The sequence below is a fragment of the Crocodylus siamensis genome, chromosome 2 (assembly GCF_052110815.1).
Source record: "Crocodylus siamensis isolate JL-2025a chromosome 2, ASM5211081v1, whole genome shotgun sequence".
NCBI classification, from domain to species: Eukaryota; Metazoa; Chordata; order Crocodylia; family Crocodylidae; genus Crocodylus; species Crocodylus siamensis.
In genome coordinates this window covers 229,419,683-229,446,251 of record NC_143396.1, presented here as the reverse complement: position 1 = coordinate 229,446,251, position 26,569 = coordinate 229,419,683, and the positions used below count along the sequence as shown (strand labels likewise).

The following is a 26,569-nucleotide window of genomic DNA, read 5'->3' as shown; positions in this document are numbered from 1 at the left end:
CTGTCCTGGCTACGGGTGCAAAGACTGCAGAGGATATTGTGTTTGGGGTTTTTTTAGGGGGGAAAACAGAGAGGGTACCTAGGGGAGAACTGTATAAGTATGAGAGGTTGTGGGGAATGAGGATTGCCAAACAAAGACACTTGTTTATGTTCATTTTCTGAAGATGGTGGTAAGGGAGGTTAAAGGGGGGATGGGGATAGTGGGGAATTTTAGTAGGTTTTGGGCAGGGAGGTTATTAAGGAAATTGGGCTTATATGGGGGAGGGTGGAAAGGGTTGTGAGCGTGGAGGATGTCACTGCAGTATGCACGACTGGGAGCTTTTCTTAAAGCACAGGGATTGGACACATTGGGGCTTGATGACTTGGGGGATTCAAAAGGGATGTTTAAGTTTTTGAGGGAAAGGGAGGTAGTTATAGATGTGGCGGAACTGGAATGGGACCACGTTAAACAAGTGTGGAAAGGTATCGTAGGGAAGGAGTGGAAGGGGGAGCACAAGGTGTTAGTGTGGGGGGCAGTGTAGGAAATATTATTGGTAAGGGAAACATTGCATCGGTGGAGATTAATTAGGTCACCAAAATGTCCAAGGGAAATTTGTGATAAAGATGAGTCAGTGTCTCGTGTTTTATAGGATTGTTTTTATGAACAGAAAGCGTGGGGAGAATAGCTAGTTTTTTGAAAAGCATGGGAAGGGAAGATGGGGTATCTTTTGAAAATGTGTTGTATGGGGTAAGGGAAGGCACAGATGGGTTGTGGGAGCTTAGGGTTTTGCTGACTTGTGTTAAAGGGGCTATTGGGAAGGTTAGCAGTTTGTTAGTTAGGAAGAGGCTTTGTTTCTCGACGGTGGAGTGTCTGCAATTAGGGTTACATGAGCTGAAATATTATATAGCAAAGAGGGAAAAAGGGGGGAAGGGTAGAGACAAAGGGAATAGGGAGCTGTAGAAAGGGACTGATTGGTGCGTGTTGTTCGTGCCAAAGTTAGGAATTGGGTAAGCTTTGGGGATGTCAAAGAGAATTTGTAGGAGGTGGGACTTATACTTGGGATTTGGGAGAATAAGCAAGCAGGTTATGATGAAAAAATGTGTTGTTTTGTAGTATATGATAGCTGATATTACAGATGGCTTTTCTTTGAATATACTGTCTTTGTTTTGGTATTTGCTGATCTGTATGAAATGAAACATTTGTATATATTACAGCTGTGTAAATTAAGTGTTACAAATGCGTGTTTCTCTACTGCTGAATATTTAGTGTATTTGGTATTGTGTTATCCTTTTCTTTCTTTGAAGTGAATATTATGAGTCCTTTGAGTTCGCTTGTATGATAATTCTAATTGTGTTTTATGTTAGTATGAGATTTTGTTACATTTTATGTATTTTGATACATTTCTAATTGAAAATATAACTGCCTCTGTATAGAGAAAGGCAATATAGGACGCCATAACTCAGTTAGGAATCATAGAAATCAGAGGAAAATAGGGCTGGAAGGGACCTCACAAAGTCATCCAGTCCAGCCCCTTGCTCAAGGAAGGAACATTTCTGACCAAGCCATCCCACCCAGTCTACTCTTGAAAACTTTACAGTATGGCAAATAAAAGGTATGAAGTTCTGATGTCATCATCTCTAGAAGAAACTTAACACCACTCTGTCTCAATACTGTAAAAAACTTAGGCAGACCAATATATTTCAAAGAGCCATAAAAGGCAAGTCTAGTTCAGACCTCCAGTTTCCATTTGGAATACTGCTAATGCCCTTCTCTGATCTCCCTGAAATTTATGTCCTCTTCCCTCCCAACCTTACAAAAGGCTGTTGCTAGGATCATTTTTCTATTGCTCTGATCATACCATGCTTCATCCACTCCACTCCATTTGGTTCCTTTTTATCTAACGGACTATCATCATCCTTCACAGTCCTTCACAATTTTATCAACCCTTTAAAGCTTTGGTGCCCTTCTGCACTGTTTATAGCTCCATTGCTCATCCAGCACCAACCTTGGTGACTCCCATAAATATCTTCTTGTTTTCTTCTATGAAGCCCCCTATGCATTAAATGCTGTGTAAGAAGTACACCAGAGGGTCTCACTTATCTTCCTTGAAATCCTTTTCAAGGATATAGGATGCTTTTTAAGAGGCTTATCTACTGTAATAACTTCATAAAAATAACCACTTAATGACAGATGGAATTCAAGAGGTATATGAACATAAATAATAACATAAAATATATGCATTTGATTTTTCTCCCTTCTCTCATTCCTTTCTTATGTCATGAACCTCCGACTGTAGACTCTTCAAGGCAGGACTGTTTCTATCTACATGCTTGTTCAGTCACCAAGCACAAAATAATTCTGGGTAAAATCATCATTTTAACAAAAAATGAAAACAGCACCATCACACCTGACACTAATGAGGAGAGGCTCACCATGGAATGGGCCTGAAAGGTAAAATTCTTCTTCAATCTTTAAGGTACTTCCTGGTCATGGCACATGGGCCGCTATGTAGGGAACCTTGCAGTGCATCTGTACAAGTTGTATGGATAAATCAGGGGAAATTACACTACAGTGCTGTGCTTGGCACAAGTCAACTCTGTAGATATATTACATTAACCTCCTTATGAAGTTCTGTGTCTCCTGCAGGTCGGACTGTATAAAGAACAAGGTTTGTGCATATAAAAAATATAAACACAAGCAACTAAAGAAATCCACTGGCAAATGGCAAATTTGATGACCCTTTATATTTTCAGGTCTCATTTAAAATCCTATTTCTTGATTTCACTGTTAAACGTTAACAAGCCAAGCTATCAATAACAATTAAAAAAAAAGGGTGGCTTTATGCTGTCCATTCAGCTCATCTCCACGGCAGATGCAGAAAGTTAATATGCAACAGAAGAAACACTTCTACTGCAATGAATAACTAAAATGTTGCAGTGAGGGAAAAAATTAGCCTCCAAAACAGCTCTAAAAATGTCTGCCTAATGAGAAATGTTCACTGCAGCAGACTCCTGAATATCAGGATAAAGAAAAAGATAAACATGATACAAAAACAATTAAACTGCCATTTTCTGTCTTTAAAAACATGTACAGTGATCCATTAGTAGTTATGTAATCAGGTGAGCTTGAATTTGTACAAATGTATTCTGTGAACCCAAGAGAAGAAATGGGCAATGGGCTAATTTTGCACAGCAACAGTCTACTTTGAAATGCACAGATATATGAAAGTGGAACATCATGAAACATTTTTTTCCAGCAGAAAGCTAATTAAGTAAATTTCATATGGCCAAGCATAATTTGACAGTGATTGTGAATATTCTCATCTGCATTCTTTTGAACGCTGCAATGCCAGTATTAGGTAATATGATGCACTTACTAATTTATTTTCTACAAATACAGAGCTCAGCTGATATACAGTATCTCATTACCTATGCATCAAATGAGTCTATTAGATCCTTTAATTAAATCTCTGGTTGTTTCTTACATCCTGGGTAATGTGGTAAAGAGGGTTTTTTCCCCCTATAGCCATGGGGGGAAAAAAAATGGGATTTTTTTTTTTTTTTTTTTAGACAAAGCAGAGTAATAATTGTAACAGCTATTATTCTCCACTTTAAACCTTTGAAGGAACCAGGGACTTGCTCCCATTGGGTACATCCACACAAGCGCGTACGTGCCTCTTGCCCTGCCTCAAACCTCTTTGAGGCGGGGCAACAGGCTTGTGCAGGAACAAAAAAATGTTCCCCACACTGCAAACTTTCAGTGAGGGAAAAAATTAGACCCCTGGATATCCAGGGATCTAAGAAAAGGGAAATTTAAAACAGCGGTGCAGGCAACCAGAGGCTGGGTCCTCCATAGAGACATTCTGGCTGCCAAAGCATCTCTATGGTTGCCCCTTGCCCTGGAGCTGAAACACGCGTGGGTCGGAGGGGGGAAGGGATGACAGGGGAGACCCCCGATGGTCCCGCCCACTCCCCCAGGCCCCCTGACCTCCACCAGCCCCCCCCCCCCAGGCCCCTGAGCCCTGCCAGGAATGGCCCCTTCCCCCACCAGCCCCGTTGACCCCCCTGAGCCATGTTGTGGCTGGCCCCTCCCCCCCAAGCCTCCTGACCCCTCCTGGGGCTGGCCCCTCCCCCTGCCAGGCCCTGCCAGCCCCCGCAAGGTCCCAAACCCTGCTGGGGCTGTCCCCTCCCCTCCGCCAGTCCCTTGCCACAGTCAGCCTCTCCCCCTGCCCCCCCGAACCCACCAACCCGTGCCCTGTCTGGCCCCATCCCCCCAAACCCCCTGATCCCTGTCCCCCCACCCCCTGCTTCTAAGGTAAACAGAAACTTTTTTCCCCCATTTTTTTCTGTTCTTTTTCTGGGTTTAAGTGATGGTGCCTGTGATTGTGGGGCCTGGGGGTGCAAGCTAGGGGGTGAAGCTGGGTGGGGAAGCCATTGGGGGTGTCTGGGGGAGTGGAGCTGGGTGAGGCAGCCATTGAGGGGGCTGCAGCAGCTGGTGGGGGATGGGGCCAGGTGGGGCAGCAATCGGGGGGCTAGGGTGAGGCATGTGGGCCTTGCAGAGGGGGTGGTAGCCCCTGCGGGGGCCATTTGGCCCCATTGGGGGCCGTACCCTTTGTGTGGGGGATGAACCCCCTGCTGGGGGACCATACCCCTTGTGAAAGCGCCAAACCCCCTGTTGGGGGTCTCAACCCCTTTTGGGGGGCCAAACCCTTTGTGCGAGGGACAAAACCCCTTTTGGGAGGTTAAACTCCCTGTTGGAGGGTATAGCCCTTGTGTGGGGGCTGAACCCCTTGAATGAGGGCTGAATCCCTTGTGTAGGGGCCGAACCCCATGTTGGGGGGCTGTAGCCCTTGTGTGGGGGACCCACTCCTTGTGTGAGGGCCATCACCCTGTGGGAGGGCAGCAAAATATGTATTCATGAATTCATGAAACCCGTATTTAGAGTTCACTTTATTATTATTATTAAGAGACTTGCTTTAACACTGTAGATATATCAATAAAGCATTGTCCAACTGATCGGTGTCTCTGTCTCACTCTCTCTCTCTTTATAGCGGTCTTTTGTTTTACTTGTGGAGTAACATGGATTTGGGGGTATTTTAGAGAGTGATTTTGGGATTTATTTTTTTTTAAATCAGGGATTTTTCAGTTTTCCAATAGGGAACACCAGAATTCCTGCTAGGGAGGCCAGAGGCAAGACCCTGCCTGCTCAGAGCTGGCACCTTGGATCCATCTGGCTGTGGCTGACCTCCTGGCCAAATGGGGCCAGGAGAACATGCTTCGACAGTTCAAAGCAGGCTACCACACCCGGAACAACTTCCAGGTGATAGCTGCCCAGATGGCCAGACAGGGGGCACACATAGCAGTAGTGCTGCACAGAAGCCAACCCTGCAACTGCAGTCCACTGGCGGCTGGCCCAGAGGGGCAGATGCCGCTACTGGCTCTGCTGCCCCCATCCGAGTCTGGCAGGTACGCAGCAGGTCACAGTCAGGCAGCAGCCCCCACTGCTAGACTGCTGCAGTGGATAGAGGGTGCAGGGAACTCTCAGGGCTGCTTCAGCAGTCCAGCTGGCACAAGGGGTAGTGTCCCCTCCTTCTGGGCCCCAGAAGCTCCTGAGAGCTAACAGCCCTGAGCTACTTGTCAGGGCAGCTTTTTATACTGCTGGGGACAGAACAGGTGCTGGCCCTGGGCTCTAGCTCCCCCTGACTGAAGATCTGGGAGGAGCCACGCAGAGTTATTTTGCCTCTAGTGGCACAATTTGCTCCACAACAAAGTGCATGTCCAAGCATGTGCACCGAGGCAAAAAGCCCCAGCTCAAATTTGCACTGCTTCTATTTGAGCTGCTGCAAGTGCACGTGCTTGCATGTGTGGACATGCCCATTAAGGTCAACAACAAAATCCAATTCATTATGGTAGGGGCAGGAATAACAAGGAAAGCAGCAAACTGAATTTTAATCAGAATTTCCTGATGTCAGGGTTAATATATTTGCTCCTTGCAAGTGCACAATTACAGCTTGTTGAGCAAGAGAGATTTTCTTGGATTCAGTCATATAAATTACCGTGTCTTAAATAAACTGCTTGGATTCAATCCAACTGTTTTAGTTGAGGATTTTTATGCACATCAGTGCTACCTCACTAAATGCCAACCTTAATATTCTGCTTTATTATAGAATTCAGACAAAATCTTTGGCCATCTGTTGAAAGTCATAGAGGAACCATTTTATTAAATACACTTACAACCATACTTTTTTTAAACCAGAACATGATGGAGAAGTTACAGGACTTCACAATCATTGTACGATTTTTAATCCATGATCACCTTCTTCATTGCATCACCTAAAGTATTATGTTAAGTAGCCTCCTGAAAAATTGTTCGCAGCAAAGAATAGTATATTTAACTGTTTCTCAGTTCAGTATCTTGGAGAAGGTTCTTGGGCAAAGAGATGTTTAGAGGACTGGTGGCCTTTTTTTATGAAAGAAGACTGTAAAAGTTCACCTTGTTTAGCTTAGCAAAATGGAGGCTGCAAGTAGAAAACTTTTTTAGGCTGAAAAAACAACAGCACAAGATCAGCTGGCTACAGCACAGCTACAAGCTGGCTATGGATAAATTCAGAACCGAAATTAAAATAAAATGTCTCACTATCAGAGGCATGAAGTTTTGGAATGGTACTTCAAGCAAAGTGGTGGGGTAAAAAATCTGAAGTTCCTGTAGCATGGAGGGTATCTGGTAGTCCTATGCCTTAGGACTTCTGCCATATTTGGAGCCAGAAAGGATGTTTGTTTTTATTTCATCCCACTTCCACCATCCCAGTAGTGCCATTGGTTTCAGGGGGAGGGGGGAAAAGAGACAGTTTTGCTTTCCCCTGAAGTATTGACATGCTAAGACTGGGTATTTCTGACCAAGGTTTCCTGATACTCCTACTGGTACTTAAACTCAGATTTTCCTAGCTAGAGGGTTTTTCTCTTTCACTCAAGGACATACCCATCACCAGATGTTATGTCAGTAAGGATTTTTTCCCCCCTAAGTGAGATGCGTACAGGCTGTGTGGATTTTTCCTTTTCTGTGCAGTGTGGGTCATACATAGTTCTTTCCCTAGGATTTTTGGAGCCTATACTAACCAATTACTTACCTGTCACTGGAATGGCAGGGTATTGGCAAGTGCCCTTGTCACCCCTGCTTCTAACCTATGGCATGTTCTAGGGTGGTCTTGGTTTTCTGTATGTTGTTCCTTGCAGCTGTGGGTGAGGGTTTGAAAGCACTTTGGGGCATTCCTTTAGTGAATGATGACAGGCAACAAAGGGGACTGGACTTGATGGCCCAGGAAGCCCCTTCTATCCTATGGTCCTGTGTACTGTAAGTGGAGAGTGATTCCTTTATCTGTTTAAAGCAAGATGTCTGAAAAGGAAAAACTGGTTTCAGTTTCAGTTATTAACCATGGTGAGAGATTACGGGCTTTCTGTGGAAATTCTGGTAATTTAGTAATTCTTTTGGTAGGCAACAGTACATTCTTGGTAATTCTTTTGTAGGCAACAGTACATAGGCAGCTGTTTATTAAAGCATTCACACAACTGGAATCTGAGGAATTTTATGACTAATCCCTGAAATCATACAACCTACCATGTCATACACGCATGACCAAGCACATGAATTTGAGGATCAGGCAAAAATTCCCTAGATCCCAATTATGCAATGGTTGGCTTCCAACCTGCATGGAGCCCTGCAACAGGAGCCCCACATCAGAAACACACAGGGCTCCTCCATGCCAGCATGTTTCCTGACTTGTCCTGCAGCTGTCCTACATAGGAGCTGCAGGGCAGGGCAATTTGAAGTGGCTCATGAAGCTGGGGATCAGGGAACTCCCTGCTACCCTGCTACACCCTCCAGAAACATAGAAGCAGCAGCTCATAAGGCACCACTTCCCATGGGTGTTTGGGCATGCAGCTAGGGCTCCCAGTTGCTTGCTCATAGCCACTTTTTAAAGGTTTGTAACATTGTGAAGCTGACACTGGGGAGAGCTTGCTCAATGTCAGGCTCACAACACCCAAGGAACTGCATGTCACTTTTTAAAGGTGGGGGGCACCATAAGCTAGGGTCAGGAGCAAGGACTGCTCCCAACCTCATCCCACTGATCAGGAAGGGGACAGCTATATCCTGGACATTGAGACTACCTCCTGCCCAGTCCCAATGTTCAGCTCAATGTTGGGATATGGCAAGGGCCACTATGCTACATTTTCAATTTAAGACATGATACAAACAAGTCAAAGACACTGAATATTGTGTCTGCAACATCTTTGTGGCTTGTTACGTATCATGCCATAAATTGGCTCTAAGGTGTAGCATGTTACAATTTATGGCACAGTTAACATTTTAATTGCACCACAAATTTAGCATCTGTCAGGGTCCATAGTATTCCCTATGGCATTACAAAGCATCATTAATTAATCCAATTAATATGCTGAAATGTATAAAGGAGGCTACAAATGAGCTCTACCTCTAATGAGGAAGTATTTTCCTCCAAGACACTGCACCTTCTCTTACATGGAAATACAAAGCTCTGGATCAATCTCCTTGTTTTACTAATGTAATTATCTCTGCATTAGTCTCTCATTCTCAGAAATTATGTTGACAAGATTGTGTCTGGTCCCTGTGTATAAACAGAACGGACATGAGTAATACATTTTTCCATTCAACCTTTCTTCCACCTCTCAAAAGACAAACATGTCCATAGCTGTTGCTCTTGTGCTCTCCCAAGATTATAAGTAAATTTTCAAAAAAACACTTTTTATTTCACCTCAATAAGATTTGGGTTCCTAATTCACTTTTTAAAATCAGAATTAAGCATCTGTGAAACATTTACCACATGAGTTCAAATGCTTCATTTCCTGTTTCAAATTTTTTGCTACTACAATTCTCTTTAACTGTCATTTTAGGACCTTTGTATTCCATAGCATAAAAACTAATGAAGGTGAGAGAAATTCTTATCTCTTGTCTAGATTTACTAACAAGTCATACTGTGCAAGAGCAGTACCAATGCAGGTTAAACTGTGACTGTGCAACACATCCTGCCAGCACAAATACATCTATTTTATTTTACAAGCCAAGATTATGAGAAGGTTTTAAGAATAGTTGAAAAGATGATCCAAGGGTTTTACTTCTAAAACAAATATAGAAGGAAAACTAACAAGTACTACTAAATAATATAGCCATAGTCACCTAGCATAGCAGTAAAGGTTATAGTTTCTTTTTAAAAGGAAAAAAATGTGTGTTGTGCTTTATGAGATGACCAGGGATCCTGGTTTTCCCTGATAAAAAATAATATCAAATTCTCTGATAAAAACCCCAAAATCCATGGTTAATCCTCTCACTCCCCCCCAGCCTTGCTCGTGCCCCTCACTCCCCCACCCAAGGGGCCCTGCTCATGCCCCTTTCCCCCCCGCCCGCAGCCCCCTGTACCCCCAGCCCTGCTGGAGGGGTCCCCTCACTTCCAGGGCTATGGTGCCAGCCATAAGTGGAACGGACAAGTTCTGTATAACACCAAGAAATTTCGAAGTGGATCAACATAAGAAAATACATTTCATCTGGGTTAAATTCAGGCAGGGATTAATACAAGACCTATGCAACACATAAGTCCAGTAAGGTGAGTCAAGAAATGTCTGATGTAGTCCTGTAACTGGAAGGAAGGTAGTTGTAACATTGGATCTTAATGATGGGGAGTTGTGAAAAAGATTAAGTAATTGTAAAGCATTTTACAGGAATGCAATGCACTGGGAGAAGAGAATGTCTTGATAAGCAGACAATACTGAGAAGGATATTATCGAAACAGAAATAATCAATTTTTAAGTGAGTACAGAGCTGCTTCTGTAGGTGTGCTGCATAATAAACAGTGTTAAAAAGGAGAAGATATGCAATGTAAGGAAGCACTCCCCTTTTCAAGTCACCCAAAGATTAAAAAAAAAAAAAAGATATTTTTAAGTTAGACCTTTCCTTGCTAAAAGGTAAATAGCAGGGGTAGGCAAAATCTGGCCCACGGGTCAAGGCCATTCTATCTGGCCCACGGGGCCCCTAAAAAAATTTTGAAAATTAGAATTTATCTGTCCTTGCTTCCTGTCAAAAATGACAGGAACCAGAGGCAGTAGGACCTAGGGGAATCCTTGGTGGCAAGGTTCCCTCTAAGGTGTGCACATGCACAACTAAAAGTGTCGCCGCACACAACCTTTTCAAGGCCACACACCAGGAGAGGCTGGAATGGAAGCGTGGTATGGGCTCTGCTGGCTCCAGGGAAGTGCTCTGCATGGCCTCGGGGGGGGGGTGGGGGGGGCGGGAAGTGTCCCACAGTGTCTTGGAGCCAGCGGAGCTTCACTTGGGGCAGGCAGCAGCTCCTCCCTGAGGTGAGGCAAGGCAGGGATACAGACTGGAGCAGGGGGCTGGGGCAGCCTCCGCCAGCTCTGGGGAAGTGCTTCACTCCCCAGCCCTGATGCAGGGAAGCGGAGCACTTCCCCGGTGCCAGGGAGCCCGCGCCAGGCTCCAGCTCCGGCTCCAGTCTCTGGCCCCTGCCCCAGTCCCCAGCTCCACCTCTAGCCCCTGGCCCCCGGCTCCCAGCCTCCATCCCCTGGCTTCAGCCCCTGGTCTTGGCTCCCAGCTCCTGGCCCTGGCCCCCCATCCCCAGCCTCCAGCCCCTGGCTCCAGCCTCCACCTCCCAGCCCCTGGCCCCCAGCCACCTTCAGTAAGTGTCCCATGCCGGACCAAGGCAGCGCGCTCATGGACTGAGGTGGCGTGCTCACAGACCACTGCTCCTTACAGGGAACATTGCTTGGTGGGCTCCTGTAACAGCAGGGCCTGCCTGCCCTGCTCCCCAGCCGGAAGCCCCAGCAGGGGCTTCTGGCCTGGGACCATGTGATTGACCCGGCATGGGAAGCTCAGGTAAGGAGGTGGGGGGTGGGGAAGGACAGGGAAGGAACTGATACAGAACGTGGGGAAAACTGGCTCCTCCCCCACTCTGTGGCCATGCTCCCTGCTTCAGCTGCTCGCAGCCCACGCAGGGCTGTCCTAAACAGGCACAGGCAGCCCCATGTGGGCTGCGAGCAGCTGCAGTGCAGGGCGCCAGCCATGGGGCAGGTGAGGAGCCATTTTTCCCCTCCACACTCAGCACCAGCTTGTAACCTGGCCCCACACCAGCTCTGGCCTCGCCTGTTGAGGCCACGCTGCAGCGGCAGCAGCTGCACCCCCGCACTTGCTGCTCGCCCAGAGCTTATGCCACATTAGGCTGCGGTGAGCTTGGCAGCGCTGCCTCTGGCCTGCCTAGCACATGAACTCCAGGCGGGCAGCAGCAGCAAACACTGCCTGGCTCAGCAACTGGAGGGGCCACAGCTGCTGCCGCTATGTACAGCCCCGACGGGTGAGCCCGGAGCCGGCACGGGGCCCAGGCTGGCAGCAGGGGAACGTTACAAGTTGGCACTGAGTGCAGAGGAAAAGCAGCCCCTCGCCCGCCCCGTGGCCAGCACCCTGCACTGCAGCTGCTCGCAGCCTGCATGGGGCTGCCTGTGCCTGCTCAGGACAGCCCCATGTGGCCTGTGAGCAGCTGCAGCAGGGAGCATCAGCCACAGGGCAACCAAGGGGCCACTTTTCCCTGTGCTCTGCACTAAATCCTTCCTCGCCAATGAGCAGAGGGTCAAGACTGTGCGCTGCCCCATGCCTGTACTGCAGGGCTGGGGGGCACTGGGAGTGAATGGGCATGGGAGCACAGGGCAAGCACTGGTGTCACAGGGCCAGCGCCAGCAGGGTCCAAAGCCGGGCGGCAGAGGTACAGGGTCTCAGCTGGCAGGGGTTCTACGGAGCCGGGCCAGCTCCCTCCTCTCCCTGCTCATGCAGCCCAGCCTAGCTCCACAGACCCCTGGCAGCCTGCACCCCACTCGGCCTCACTGGTGCTGGCCCTGAGACATTGGTCCCAAGACATCGGGACATTGGTTCCAAGATTGTGACCAGGGGGTGGGGCACCTGTCAAGGGGTGGGGCTACCCATGCGGCCCTTGACAGCTTGCCAAAACTGGGTAAGCAGCCCTCCACACGAAATAATTGCCCACCCCTGTAATATAGCATCATAATACCATGATGATGCATGATGTCAGAGCAGTGTACATCTCAAAGGCAGTTTTAACCAAGGTTGTGATTAGCTGGAGCAGAAGAAACAATTTATAAATTATGTTTCAAAGACTGCATATGGCACTTTATTTATTAATATCCATGTCAGGCATACAATTCACTATGATCAGAAATCCTACAATAAGAAAGACCTTCCCCTTCTGCCATTTTTAGGTCACTGAATTGCAGTACACAATTATTATTCTTGAGGCATTCAATGTTAAAATGTGGTTAAAAAATATGGATTCTTCATGTTAGCTACCACCACTTTAATAGAGAAATGAGCTAGTAATCCCAGACTGCAGTACTTTACCTTAACCAAGCAAATTTGATAACACCTTGTCCTGATGTGTATAATTTTTGCAGGCCACACTTTAGTATCAAAAAATGAGGACAGTCACAATCTGTTCCATACTATTTATAGCAGTTGGCACTCTCAAGATCCTGGCAAATTGCCAGTGTAGCCATTAGTACAAAAACAATCTGACCAATCCTTTTCAAATAGCACACAGTGGAGCCTGCTACACCAGTGGACTCCCCTCCACGTAAAGAGCCACGTGACATCAAGGGTAAAATCTGGATTTCAAAGCACCAAGCAGTTATGCTTCAAATCTTTTCCCAAACTGGGAAAAACGAGACAGACAGGCAGGCAGGCAGACAGACAGACAAACCGACAGACCCACAGACAAGCATCTTTAACATGTCAAACAAGCATCAGAGCCAGATGGCCACTAAAACAGTTTGATGCAGGAGTCTGCAATCACCATAACCATGGATACAGAATGAGAAAATCCAAGAGACAGAATTATTTAAAACATCTGAAGTACAAAATAAACCTTGCAAAAAATGCTTACCTGGTAATCAGGCTTTGTGAAATAATCTAAATTGGAGATATGATCTAGAAAGATGTTAAATTCTTGAGGCAGATGTTTCAACATGAGCCGATGCTCATACCTCTCTTTAATAGAGCCTACTTGCTCCTAGGAACAATTAGCACAAAAAACCCGCCATTAGCATAACTCCATTCTCAGCTGCAGAATAATCACACTATATCTCAAAGGATGTGCAATATCCTTAGTGGGATGTGGGAGGAGTTAATTATTCCTCTGGGATATGATAGGACCAGAACTCCTATCACTGCCCTAGATGCCTGATGTAAAATGTTTTACAAAACCTCAATTTCAGTATCTAAATTCTAATTTAATTTACTTTTCTTTTGCATTTTGATTTTGTTTGACACCACTATATATGATTAGCCATCATGACTCTTAACAAATTATGGACACACATTTATGTTCTTTAATCCACTTCTACTTAGTAGATTTTTAGGATGCTGTTCAGTCCAATAACATTATGCCTGTAGTTTCTGAGGTCAGAACAGTAGGAGCAATCTTCAGTGCAGAACACCTTCATTTACTAGTATAACCATGTATATGAAGAAGTACTTTTCTCAAAGAAGTACCACACTTATTTGAATCCAAGATGACCCTGAATTTAAGACAACCTCCCTAAAATTAGATTCTATATACAAAAAAAAAAATTTGTTTAATATTCCACGTATAGAATCTAATTATTGATTAGAGACATCCCACAACCCCTCCAGGGGGGAGGCAGATGTTATGGGAAGGTCAAGTGGCTTGCCCCCTGCTTATGCCTGCCCTCCCTGCCACTTCTGTTGCCGCTGGGATCCACCTTTCTCCCCCAGCCTCTGTTCCCTTCCCTTACCCTTGCTTTGTACTGACAGGCTCTGTCCCTTTTCTCTACTCCCGCATTGCTGCTACAGGGGTTGGGCTAGGGCCATGCTCAGTGACCCAGACTACAGTGTGCATGGAGTCACCAGAGTGGAGCAAAGGTAAGGCGGAGGGAAAGGGGCAGGCATGGGAGCTGAGGCCACGTGGGTTGAGTGGAAATGAGAGAAAAAGGCTGCAGGGAGGGATTGCAGGGTTCAGAGGCAGCAGGGAGGAGGGAAGGAACAGGCATCATCTGCATCTATAGTCAGACCCTGGGCAGGGGCTGGGGCCTGAGCCACAGCAGCCAACTGTCCCCCCAGCCCTTTCTTATGCAATTCTAAGATGAGGAGCCTCCCCATGTTAAATGGGGAGGAAAAACCATCTCTTAGAATTGAGTAAATATGGTAACAGATTCAGTGCATCAAAACTTGTTTTTTTGTGTCTCCAGTTTGAAAACTGCTTCATAGCACAGCCACAGATCAACTGGGTTAAATGCATCTATGTAATATACATAGTGAATGCCTGTTTCCCAAATGGACCATCAACCTAGAAAATGAAATTTTATAGGTACAGCACAGGAAGGCAAAAGGCACTGATCTGCATATAGAGTAACAGATGCACGCTTACACTTTTTCCCTCATTTCTCAATCCATGGGTCACAAGAATATCTGAAAGAGTTGCAAGCAAACTTTCAAAATAGACTCTCCTTTAAAAGAGAAAAATGTGGGAAAGGGTGGTTTTTCCCTTGCAGGATGACAGAGCTCCAGCCTGTGAGGGGCTGCTTGGGGCCCCCATGCTCTCTCCACCCCTGCCCCACACACTGGGTCAGCCCTGGCCATCAATGTTTAAAATGGGTCCTAGAACAAAAACCGTTGAGAACCACTGCTCTACAATACACATGTAAAAGTATACGCTCAATCTAATTCATATACCAACTGTCTTGAATATATATTTTAACACACTATAAAATGTTATGACATGTCAGTGCTGTGAAGTGAGAAAAACACTAGAAACAATTATGTAACACTGATTCATAACATTCTCATGATTCCTGGATGGAATCTGTGAAATCTATTTGTGCACAAACTGAAGCAAATTTTCCCTATTCTCCTTTTACCTTGTCTTTTATTTTCCTCCAAGGCAGTTGTCCAACCACAAACTCCACCAACATGTAGAACAGGGACCAGAGGTCATCATGTCGCCCCATTTCCTGTGAAAATGAAATAGGTGTACTTCTGTTAAACCTAGGGTATGCCATTCTTGACCTTACTTATCCAATCAGAGCTAAAGAGCTTAGCTAAATCCTGCATGGTCTAGAGACACCACTATTTGTCTAGAGACACCACTATTGTGTGTTCACAACAGAACTTCTTTAAATTTAAAAAAAATCATGTCAAAATCCTTGGGGGCCCCTACACAAAGAGCAAGGCTGCTCCAATGCGCTATAATGGCAGCAGGTCGGAGCAGACTCAATTAACTGAGTCTGCTGGAGCTTGGTAATGCTAGATTACCGTGATCTAGCATCCTCCAGCATCTCATGTATCAACATTCAGCCCAGGAAAAAGCCAACCTATTAAATAGGTACTTTGCATCAGTCTTTCATCAGTCCCGTGGGACGCCCATGCCTGCTACGGGACAGGGAGATCCGGGTGGTGGGGATCCCCTACCTCCATAAATGCTGACCTCGTGAAGGAACACCTTGAGAAGCTGGATACCTTCAAGTCAGCCGGCCTTGACAATCTGCACCCCAGGGTACTCAAGGAGCTGGCGAGCGTCATAGCCCAGCCCCTGGCACGGATCTTTGAAAACTCCTGGCGCTCTGGTGTAGTGCCCGAAGACTGGAAGAAGGCCAATGTGGTGCCGATCTTCAAGAAAGGGAGGAGAGTGGATCCGGCTAACTACAGGCCCATTAGCCTGACTTCTATCCTGGGGAAGAGCTTAGAAAAGTTTCTTAAGGAGGCCATCCTTGATGGACTGGCCCAGGCTAACATCCTAAGGGATAGCCAGCACGAGTTTGTTGCGGGTAGGTCTTGTTTGACCAATCTCATTTCCTTCTATGACCAGGTGACCTATCACCTGGACAAGGGAGAAGAAATTGATGTCATGTATCTTGACTTCAAAAAAGCTTTTGATCTGGTATCCCACGATCACCTCTTGGCCAAACAGCCCAGTTGTGGCCTTGGCTCCACCACGATCCGCTGGCTGGGAAACTGGCTCCGTGGTCAGACCCAGAGGGTTGTAATCGATGGCAGTCACTCATCGTGGTGCCCTGTGACCAGTGGGGTCCCTCAAGGCTCTGTCCTGGGACCCATACTGTTCAATATCTTCATTAATGATGTCGACATTGGAGTCAGGAGTGGACTGGCCAAGTTCGCCGATGACACCAAACTTTGGGGCAAAGCATCCACGCCAGAAGATAGGTGGGTGATCCAGGCTGACCTGGACAAGCTCAGCAAATGGGCGGACGAGAACCTGATGGTGTTTAACACTGAAAAATGCAAGGTTCTCCACCTTGGGAGGAAAAACCTGCAGCATCCTTATAGGCTCGGCAGTGCTACGTTGGATAGCACTACAGAAGAAAGAGACTTGGGGGTCATTATTGACCACAAGATGAACATGAGCCTCCAATGCGATGCTGCGGCTAGTAAAGTGACCAAAATGCTGGCTTGCATCCATAGATGCTTCTCGAGCAAATCCCGGGACGTCATTCTCCCCTTGTACTTGGCCTTGGTGAGGCCGCAGCTGGAGTACTGCGTCCAGTTTTGGGCTCCACAATTCAAAAAGGATGTGGAGAAGCTTGAGAGAGTTCAGAGGAGAGCCACACGCACGATCAGAGGTCAGGAAAACAGATCTTACGATGACAGGCTGAGAGCCATGGGACTCTTTAGCCTGGAAAAGCGCAGGCTCAGGGGTGATCTGATGGCCACCTATAAGTTTATCAGGGGTGACCACCAGGATCTGGGGGAACGTTTGTTCACCAGAGCGCCCCAAGGGATGACGAGGTCGAACGGTCACAAACTCCTGGAAGACCATTTCAGGCTGGACATAAGGAAGAATTTCTTTACTGTCCGAGCCCCCAAGGTCTGGAACAGTCTGCCATTGGAGGTGGTTCAAGCACTTACATTGAACACCTTCAAGAGTAAATTGGATGCTTATCTTGCTGGGATCCTATGACCCCAGCTGACTTCCTGCCCTTTGGGCAGGGGGCTGGACTCGATGATCTCCCGAGGTCCCTTCCAGCCCTAATGTCTATGAAATCTATGAAATTCCTGCATTTCAAAATGGCAGTGGGGGTGCATTTGACGAGCTTTAGTTAAAGTGCCCTCACCATCATTTTGAAGTGCAGGGACACTGATACACAAGATGCTCCGGGTGCTTTATTTAGAGTGGCTCTCAAAGCTGCTCTAATGAAAGGGCTCCCCTTCTCCCTCCCCACTCCAGGAGCACATGTATAAACATCCCTAATAATTAAAAAAGGAACTACTGGAGCTACAAAATCACTACCTGCTTTTCTCACAACTTCAGAAAGTAGAATAATAAATCAGAAGGGAAAATATGTTAAAATACAGTTACAATATACAATTTACTATGAAGTGCAATCCCACTATGCAGTCTGTAGATTATTCCAATTTCTCCATCACAGTATGGTCACGGACAGACATATCCTTTAAGTGTTCCAAAAAGTGAGGGTGCAGACATATTTGGCCAATGACGCACTTAAAAAATGACTGCTCTGCTTCAAAAATGACTCTGGAAAAAACAGTAACAACTCTTAAAGGCTTCATGTTACAGTTGCACTTTTCAGCAAAGTAAAACAGAGAGCTGGTTGGTCTACCTACATCCCACAATGCTCCATGACCCCCCAGTGCTCTAAGAAGACTCCTTTAGTATTCACAGTGAATTACACTGCTCAAGCATTACAGGACCTGGGTGGCATATGACCTCTACTGCTTACTTCATTATAGGTCACTATTTTACTAAAGGTCGTTATGTGACCTGCACTATTTACAGTGAGAAAACACACTGAGTTCTCATTCTGCTGGGATGTCCATCCTGAGGACACAGCCTCTACTGTACCAGTGTCAACAGCAGCCTGCTCTCAGCACTACCATCTTCTGCCACACCTGTACGATGCTCTACCATTTGAAAGCAGGCAGGGGTAGCAGACTTTCTTGAAATCTAAGACAATGAGGACATTTGGTGCTCCCCTTGGACAACTAATTAGAATCAAGTCATCTATCAGCACATCCTCCAATATGGCTGCCCAGGGTCACAACTGCACTTAACATAAGTGCTACACTAAAGCCAACAAAAAACTAGAACTCTTGGTTCCAAAATGATACCTTTTATTAGACCAACTGGAAAATCGTAAGAAAATAGTCCTTTCCTGCAAGCTTTCGGGATCTCTACACTATGGGGAATTTTTACCATCTTGTACAATGTATACTTTTACCAGAGCCTGATAAAGGAACTTTGATTTCGAAAGCTTCCAGAAGACCTCTGTTTTCTTGCGCAGGGACCGGGACTTCCCCACCGTGATGCAAGATGGACTCAAGAGGAACACCTCCAGACCTCAGATTGGGGAGGACCAGGTTAGAGAGCTTCTGGAGGGGCTGGACATGTTCAAATCAGCGGGTCCAGATGCTCTCCACCCCAGGGTGTTGAGGGAGCTAGCAGGGGTTATTGCAGGGCCCTTGGCACAGCTTTACAAGTGCTCGTGGTGCTCAGGCCAGGTGTCAGATGATTGGAAGATAGCCAACATGGTCCCCATCTTCAAAAAAGGGAGGAGGGAGGACCTGGGCAACTATAGGTGCATCAGTCTTACCTCGATCCTAGGGAAACTCTTTGAAAAGATCATCAAGGAGTACATCTGCGATGGGCCGGCTTCAGGGATGATACTCAAGGGCAACCAGCACGCTTTCATTAGGGGCAGGTTATGTCAGACCAACCTGATTGCCTTTTATGATCAGGTCACAAAAACATCGGATGCAGGTGTCGTCATGGACGTAGTCTTTCTGGACTTCAGCAAGGCCTTTGACATCCTCTCCCACCCCATCCTCATTAAAAAACTAGGTGACTGTGGCATTGATGCCTACAGTCAAATAGACTGCAGGTTAGCTCAAGGGTCATACTCAGAGGGTGGTGGTGGACATATTTGACCTGGGGAGAAGTGGGCAGCGGAGTCTCCCAGGGCTCAGTCCTGGGGCCCGTGCTATTCAATTTCTTTATCAGCAATTTGGATGAAAAGCAACTTGTTTAAATTTGCTGATGATACCAACATTTCGGGTGAGGTGAGCACACTAGTAGGGCAGGAAAGATGGCAGCAAGACCTGGATAGGTTACACGGGTGGGCTAACAAAAACAGGATGCGTTTCATTACTGACAAGTGCAGGGTGCTGCACTTGGGCAGTAGTAACCAGCAGCACACTTATAAGATGGGAAACTCCCTTCTTAAAAGCACAGAGGCAGGAAGGGATCTTGGAGTCATTACTGACTCCAAGATGAACATGGGCTGACAATGCAAGGTCACGGCTGGAAGGGCTAACCGCACCTTGTCGTGCATCCACAGGTGCATCTCAAGAAGGGCCAAGGAGGTGATTCTCCCCTCTACGTGATACTGGTCAGGCCACAGCTGGAGTACTATGTCCAGTTCTGTACACCCCATTTCAGGAGAGATGTGGACAACATTGAGAGGGTCCTGAGGAGGGCCACCCACATGATCTGGGGACAACAGGGTAGACCCTACAATGACAGACTGCGGGACCTGCACCTGTTCAGCCTTCACAAGAGAAGGCTGAGGGGGGACCTGGAGTCTATCAACTCACTAGGGCAGGGACTAGAAGGGTTTGGGAGAGACCTTGTTTCCCCTAGCGCCCCCTGGCATAACAAGGAATAACAGCCATAAGTTGTCGGAGAGTAGGTTTAGATTAGACATCCGTAAGAACTACTTCACAGTTAGGGCAGCTAGGAGCTGGAACCAACTTCCAAGGGAAGTGGTGCTGGCTCCTACCCTGGGGGTCTTTAAGAAGAGGCTTGATGCCTACCTGGCTGGAGTCATTTGAGCCCAGTTTTTCTCCTGCCCTGGCAGGGGGTCAGACTTGAAAATCTACAAGGTCCCTTCCGACCCTACCTCTATGATTCTACGATTCTTTTCACAAGCAGATCTGGAGGCATACCACCTACCTGCACCTGAGATCTTAAATGACACTGATGTTAATCAGCCTAGCCCCTCACAGAAAATCATCTCCTGGACCTCATGCCAGACCAAGCCGATGTCACACACCCCACCGTTCCCTCATTCTCACAGCTTTCTATCCCCTCCACATTCCTACTGACCGCTCCCCTCTACTCTTGCCAACTGCCCTCCTGCCACTACCAACAAGACCCCCAAAAGCCACTCACAACAAGCCAGTCCTTAGCTTCCCATTACGCATAACTGAGGCAACCAGAGATATGGAAAGGATGGATGGACATACAATGCCCTGGTAAGTTTCAGGACTCCAACAGAGTAATCCCTATTTATTTCCACGTCTGACCCAGCTGTCCAGTGGGACAAGAGATCTCAGATTGTCACTTAAGAGGCCCTAGGGTAACCCTGAAGACAGCCCCCCTCCCCCTCAAAAAAACCAGACATGGTTTTGGAGTGCATGAGTCAGTGTGGGGGAAGGGTGAAGCTTTCTTGGAATCACTGCAGTGTGGGATTTGTAATACAAACCATTAGGATGAATTACCAACAGTGGAGTACCAACAGCTGGGGAGTGGGGGTGTCCTCCAAGCTTAAGAAATGGGGTGCTAACACATCATGTTATGGTCTTCTGTGCTAGGTCCTGGCATGGTCTGCATGGATCTATCACCAGGATGAAATAACATCTTGTAACAGAGGCAGAGGCTCCTATTACTTTAAAGGGAAAGTAAGACAGACTCAGCTTGCTGCGGAGAGCTAGCTGCATTACAATAAGCAACCAAGAGCAGCCCCCAGGTGTGGCAGGAGTAAAGACTGCAAGAAGTCAAACTAAGCTGCATCAGAGGGCAGGCTGGCTATCAAGCCAAAGTATAAACTCTCGTGTGTGGCCAGAGAGCCACCTAACAGGAAGGGGTGGGGCTTTGAAGCACATAAGACCAGTGCTTGAGATTAAATCAGGCAGTCTGGCCTTGCATGCTGCAGAGAGAAGAGCTCCTGAGTGAGTTGACTGCAGGAGACAAACTGGCAGGCACCCAAGCCACCTAACAGAGCTTGAAGGAGAAAGCTAAGGGGGGCCCACTACGAAAAGGATGTGGACAAATTGGAGAGAGTCCAGAGGAGGACAACAAAAATGGTGAGGGGGCTGAGGGACATGACTCATGAGGAAAAACTGAGGGAATTGGGTTCACTTAGTCTAGAGAAAAGAGGAGACTGATGGATTTAATAGCAGCTTTCAACTACCTGAAGGGGGGTTCAAAAGAGGATGGAGCTAGACTGCTCTCGGTGGTGGCAGATGACAGAACAAGGAGCAACATACCCTATACCCCCCACACACAACCACATCCCCGACACGCCTCACCATATAGCCACACACACCCCACACCGCCCCCCACACACACACCTTACCATACCTCACCATACACCCCCACCTCACAATACACACACACGCTATACAAGAGTAGTTTATTTTTAAGCAATTATGCAATCCCTTCTATATAGTACACAAGTAGAATTCATGACAAATATTTTTTGTAATAAAATTAAAATATCTTATAGTAGGTGTTTAGATTTAGTGTATGATTTGTCTTTTTTCGGGTTCCAAGATGGCAACCCCCCATCCCAAAAGGAGTATTTCTGGAGGGCAAGGGGAGGACTTCTGGTAGCAAAGGTCAGGGGTTAGAAGGAGGGACTTCTGATCCCAATATGGTGACCAGGGGTGGGGCTACCCATACAGCCCTTGACAGCTCACCAAAACTTGTTCAGTGGCCCTCCAGCTGAAATAACTGCCTGCCATGGTCTATCAGCTGGTTCCTCAGGCAGAAAGGAAGCCCCTGCCCTCTTCAGGAGGCTATACCTTCAGGGAGGACCATCTCCTTCAGCAACAGGAGAGTATATATGAAGGAGAAACTCCCCACTCCCATCTTTGGCTCAGGATAATAGGGCCATGACTATAGAAAAAAGCATCCTGAAAAATTCAGAGACAGTAGACAGCCCCTTGACCCACAAGATGGCTATTGACACTTCTCCCATTGTACCATCCAGAAGGTGTTGGATGGCATGACATCACTTGCACAGTCAGTCCTATTGTGGATTTGCCTACAGCAAAGCGGTTGCCCACAGACTGGAGGTTATCAGGTTGCCAGGTTCCAGACAGTGATGGCCATGCATTTCCCCAAGGTGAAAGGTACCATAATGCTGATGCTTTGCTGCTAAGGCAACGTGGACAGCTTTGTGCAGAGATCTCTGAAGATGACATGACTCATCTGAAAGTTCTACCACTGCTGGTCATCACCTTGTGCCTTCAGAACTGTGCGCTTCCACCAGTCACTGCTCACCAACATGGCCCAGAAGTGCCACTGCAGTTTGCAAGTGATTCCACAGAAGACATCTTCCTGGGTGTCCTGTATGGCTTCATCCTCCGAAGTGTTGGTATCAACACTGCAGAGCAGATGGCACATCTTGAAAAGACACCTTTCCAGGGTTTGGGTTATGGTTTGTTACTGTGCCTTTGTAAACCAGCTGGTACAGGAGTGAGAAGATAAACATACAGCATGCCCAGATGGGCCATAAGTCTCTGAACGGGACAGGAGGGACAGAACCTCACAGTAGTGCTCAGCCAGGAACTGCAGGACGAGGAGACAGTAGGCATCTATTCTTGGCCTCCTGGGGCAATGGCATAACTGTTAAGCCCTCCTATGGTAAAGTGGCACCAGACACCCAATGCATGCTGGTTACAGCACATAGCCAATGAGCTATTTCCTCTGCACTGGCTCCTGAGGGTTCCTCAGGAACCCTCAGACCCAAAAGGCAGGCTGGGATCTCTGCTCTCCAGCCCCCTGGCTGTCATAGCATGTACCTGTAACCATTCTGAAGCATTTTGGATGGGAGGAGCCTATATGTCTGCCTAACACTGATGCATTCCAAAACTGAAGCACTTCAAATCAAAGTGAGATTTGAAGGAATTAAAAAAGACATCTCTCTAAGCCCAGAGAACAAAATGATAGATGAAATATATTGTAAAAATAGTTTTTGTATCATTTAATTTCATCTCCTTTCTTAATCTATCCTGTGATACAATTAAAACAATAAAGATAACTATTTAAAATATTATTACTTCTGCAATCAGATAAGACCATACCACTTATCTAATGTCAATGACCTATCTTTTCCCAAATATTTCCCACATCTGGTGCATTCAATATATGCTTGTTATCATAAAGTGTAATATAAACACAGACAGACAAAAAAGGAAAATATCTTTCCCTCTTGCAGCATTTTTGTTTGTTTGTTTTTGTTTTAACTAAAAACTGGACAAAGTAGAATATAAATGAAAATACTCACCCTGTTTCTGTGGGCATTGATTGACGCATAGCGTACTGTTCCTCGAAAACCAGCAACAGCTCGTGGCTTTAAAAAACAAACAGAATAAAAATATGAGATTTTCAGAACTGTAGAAAATAAGTTACCCAATCACACAACCACCATGTATAAGCTAATTACAGTTCAGAAGAAGGTGCAAGGTAAATGCCATCTGGACTCAATGGTACTACCAGAGATTATGATAACCACTTTGAGTTCCCATGAAAGTATATGCGTCACGAATCAGCACTTGGCCTACTCTTTCAGTTCTTTTATATAGGTCAGATTTTGTTCTGCAGAAGCATCAAATCCCCAAAGAGGAAACTTAAGATAAATGTCAAATACACTATTTTTTTCCTCTACTGACAAGACGATTAAGTTTTGGTTCTGAATCTCAGGAAGCTTGACGTTTTAAAGTATAAAAGGATTATAAATACACTAGTCCTTTCCAACTGCTCAAAGATACTAGTAAGTCTGAGCTATCTTGTGCCAAAAAAAGTAGCATGGGATAAGCCATTTTTTAAAACACATAAGCAATTTTTTCATAAATTATATTTTGGATAAAAAAGTGCATATTTGATTTAAGAAATTCCCAGAGAAGTAGAAACCATGTATAAGGGCTAAGTATCACATACTGAGTAGACTATAATATGAACAAAAGTTAATATACTAAAGAAAAGAATATACATATACTACATCAAATGTCTGGTGTAATTTACTTCAGTTTCCTATACAAGTATGAAATTACACAGGGTGCAGGAATAAACAACATGTACCTAGCTCATACAGTAAGTAACTATTACTGCACCTTACTGGTAAGTGTGGAGGAAGCAGGCCTTAGCCTTGAACAAACAGCCACCATGAGATGGGCACAGACAGACAAATTCTGAACCAGTGTATTAACTTACAATGATTAGAATTAGCTAATCAGAAAACTGCAAAAGAATGAGCTCCTGGAGAAAGAAGTTGCTTTGATATTGTGCTTACCATCATTGTAAGAATGTAGAATTCGACCCCTGATTTTTCAAAGAGTAATTCTCCACCAGAGCAAGTGAAGATATCCTGGTTCAGAGGTTTGTATCAGCTGTCTGCTACTCTTTTACACTGGTGTAAACATTTAATCTGTCCACTTCCATATGTACAGCAAATAATTCCTGTTTGAATATGATGACTGTTAAATCTTTGTCTTTTCTTCCAGAACCTACGGCCCCTTTCATGGTGAGATGGGATTTTATATCCAATCCCAACAATCACACCTCCTGCTGTGCCACATGTACATTGCACAATATGCAATTTTGGCATCAGGAATCAGATCCCAATCGCACCATTACTGCTTACCATAGAGGAGCCTAGGATTGGATTCTGGGCTCTCCCTGCACCCACAAGTTGAAAACCAGGTGCTGCAGCCCAGCACATGGGACCAAAAGATGACAAATCAGCTGACTGCCAGCCCTGACCTGGACAGCCCCAGATCCAGTTCAAGAACTGGGGCTTGTCTAGGTACCAGGCCAATAATTGGCTGATTGTCAGCCCGAAATCCAGAGTCTCAGGTTCAGTTTACCCAGGATTGTCCAGGCAGACAATCAGCTGGTTTTGAGCCTGGCTGGAAAGCCCCAGGTCTCAAGCCTCAGCCTCAGCCTGACAAACAGATGATTATCAAAGCTGCAGAACTAGCAGCAATGGCCAGGCTGCTGGGTGCAGTGATCAGAGGCCCCCAAAGGGGGGGCCTCTGACACAGGACTTAAAGAGAAGACCTTCAATTCCCCCTCCCCAGTCTTGGCCAGGGTTTACAATCAGCTGAATATCAAACCCCAGCCACACGTTAAAATTAAGATGCCTTATAAACCATCCATAAAACTATTCTACACTATCTATGGAACATTTTTAGGACTCATTTGCCACTTAATGGTGCCAGAAATTGGGTATGTATGTAGCACCCATCTCATTTATGCTGCAATTAGCATGTTAATTGTGGCAAAAACATACCTTGTAGACAACATCTCTAATTTCTTTTTAGGTCTTCTAAAAATGATTGCAACACCCTTGAATTTTCAACTCCAAATCTTACATGAATTTAGAGGGAGTAAGGTTGAATTCTGTGGTCCCTAGGACCCATGACAATTCTTAGATTTTCCAAAACATCTCATAATATTTTGTATGAATTAACTGTTGTTTGGAGATGACCATTATACAAATTCTTACTCTAACTAGCAAAATTTCCTTAAAATCACTGGCATGACTTGAACAAACAATAGCTCAATGTAAGCAACAACAGGCCCCCCTGGTATAAATGAGACAGAAGCTACTGTCACTGTCTGTAACACTGCATCAGATTGGCTTGGTCTCAGCAGGATTACATGACAAAGTGTTAAAAGAAGAGAGTGGTCTATCTAAATAATAGCTTCCAGCACTGCACCAGTGGAACTGAAACACTTAGAAAACCTGCGAATTTTTCAGAGCGAATCCACAGTAAATATTTTTTGTACTTGATCACAAACAAGTTTTGTAAGAGAATTTAGTTAAAATTGTAATTAGTTTAAGCTTTACAGTATAAAACATTCTATATGTTTTAGAATAAACCTCCAATCAGCGTAATGGACTAAGGATAAAACCCCTGGGAAAAATGTGTGCTCCAACAGTTGCTATATGCCACATCTTCTGTATAACTTTTGTTACACCTCTTCACTTCTGTGTCTCAGTTTATCTGTCTACACAGTGGAAACAAATACATTTTAACCATCTCACAGAAGTTGTGGAGTCTGGCTAGTGTTTGTTAATGTTTTCCTGGCCCTGTTTTCCTGATACTGAATCCTATTGACTTAAAAGGGCAGCCTGTCTGCTCAAAAACTCTGGAATCAGTCCCTTCAAAGAACCTTCAGATATTTAGAACTAAGGCACTGTGTACATGCAAAGTACTATTGATTATGATTATACAAGAGGTTTCCTCCAAGGTGTCGTTCTGGGTTCTATTTAGCATATATAGCTCATTTCAATCAGGACAGTGCACTGAAGCGCAGACCACAGCCTGCTTCTGTAGCTGCTTGGGTCTTATCTGCCCTTGCTACCAGATTTAGGGGGCATCTGGATTTGGTTCTTTTTATCAGGACTGTATAACTGCTAAGGAAGGAACTGTAAGTTATGTATGCTCTCTATGTAATACCACTTAGGACTCCCCACCTTGATTT

The 26,569-nt window shown here is 45.7% G+C and overlaps 1 protein-coding gene across 2 annotated transcripts in view; it reads right to left on the bottom strand.

The window, feature by feature from the left end:
- TTBK2 (tau tubulin kinase 2) overlaps positions 1 to 26,569 on the bottom strand; it is a 206,603-nt gene that overhangs the window by 72,070 nt on the left and 107,964 nt on the right. For both annotated transcript variants that reach the window (XM_090033330.1, XM_090033332.1), the window contains exons 7-9: positions 23,367 to 23,432; positions 14,961 to 15,053; positions 12,968 to 13,093 (exon numbers count right to left, since the gene is read on the bottom strand). In XM_090033330.1, coding sequence (XP_089889456.1) covers positions 12,968 to 13,093; positions 14,961 to 15,053; positions 23,367 to 23,432 — 285 coding nt within the window. The remainder of the gene's footprint in view (positions 1 to 12,967; positions 13,094 to 14,960; positions 15,054 to 23,366; positions 23,433 to 26,569) is intronic.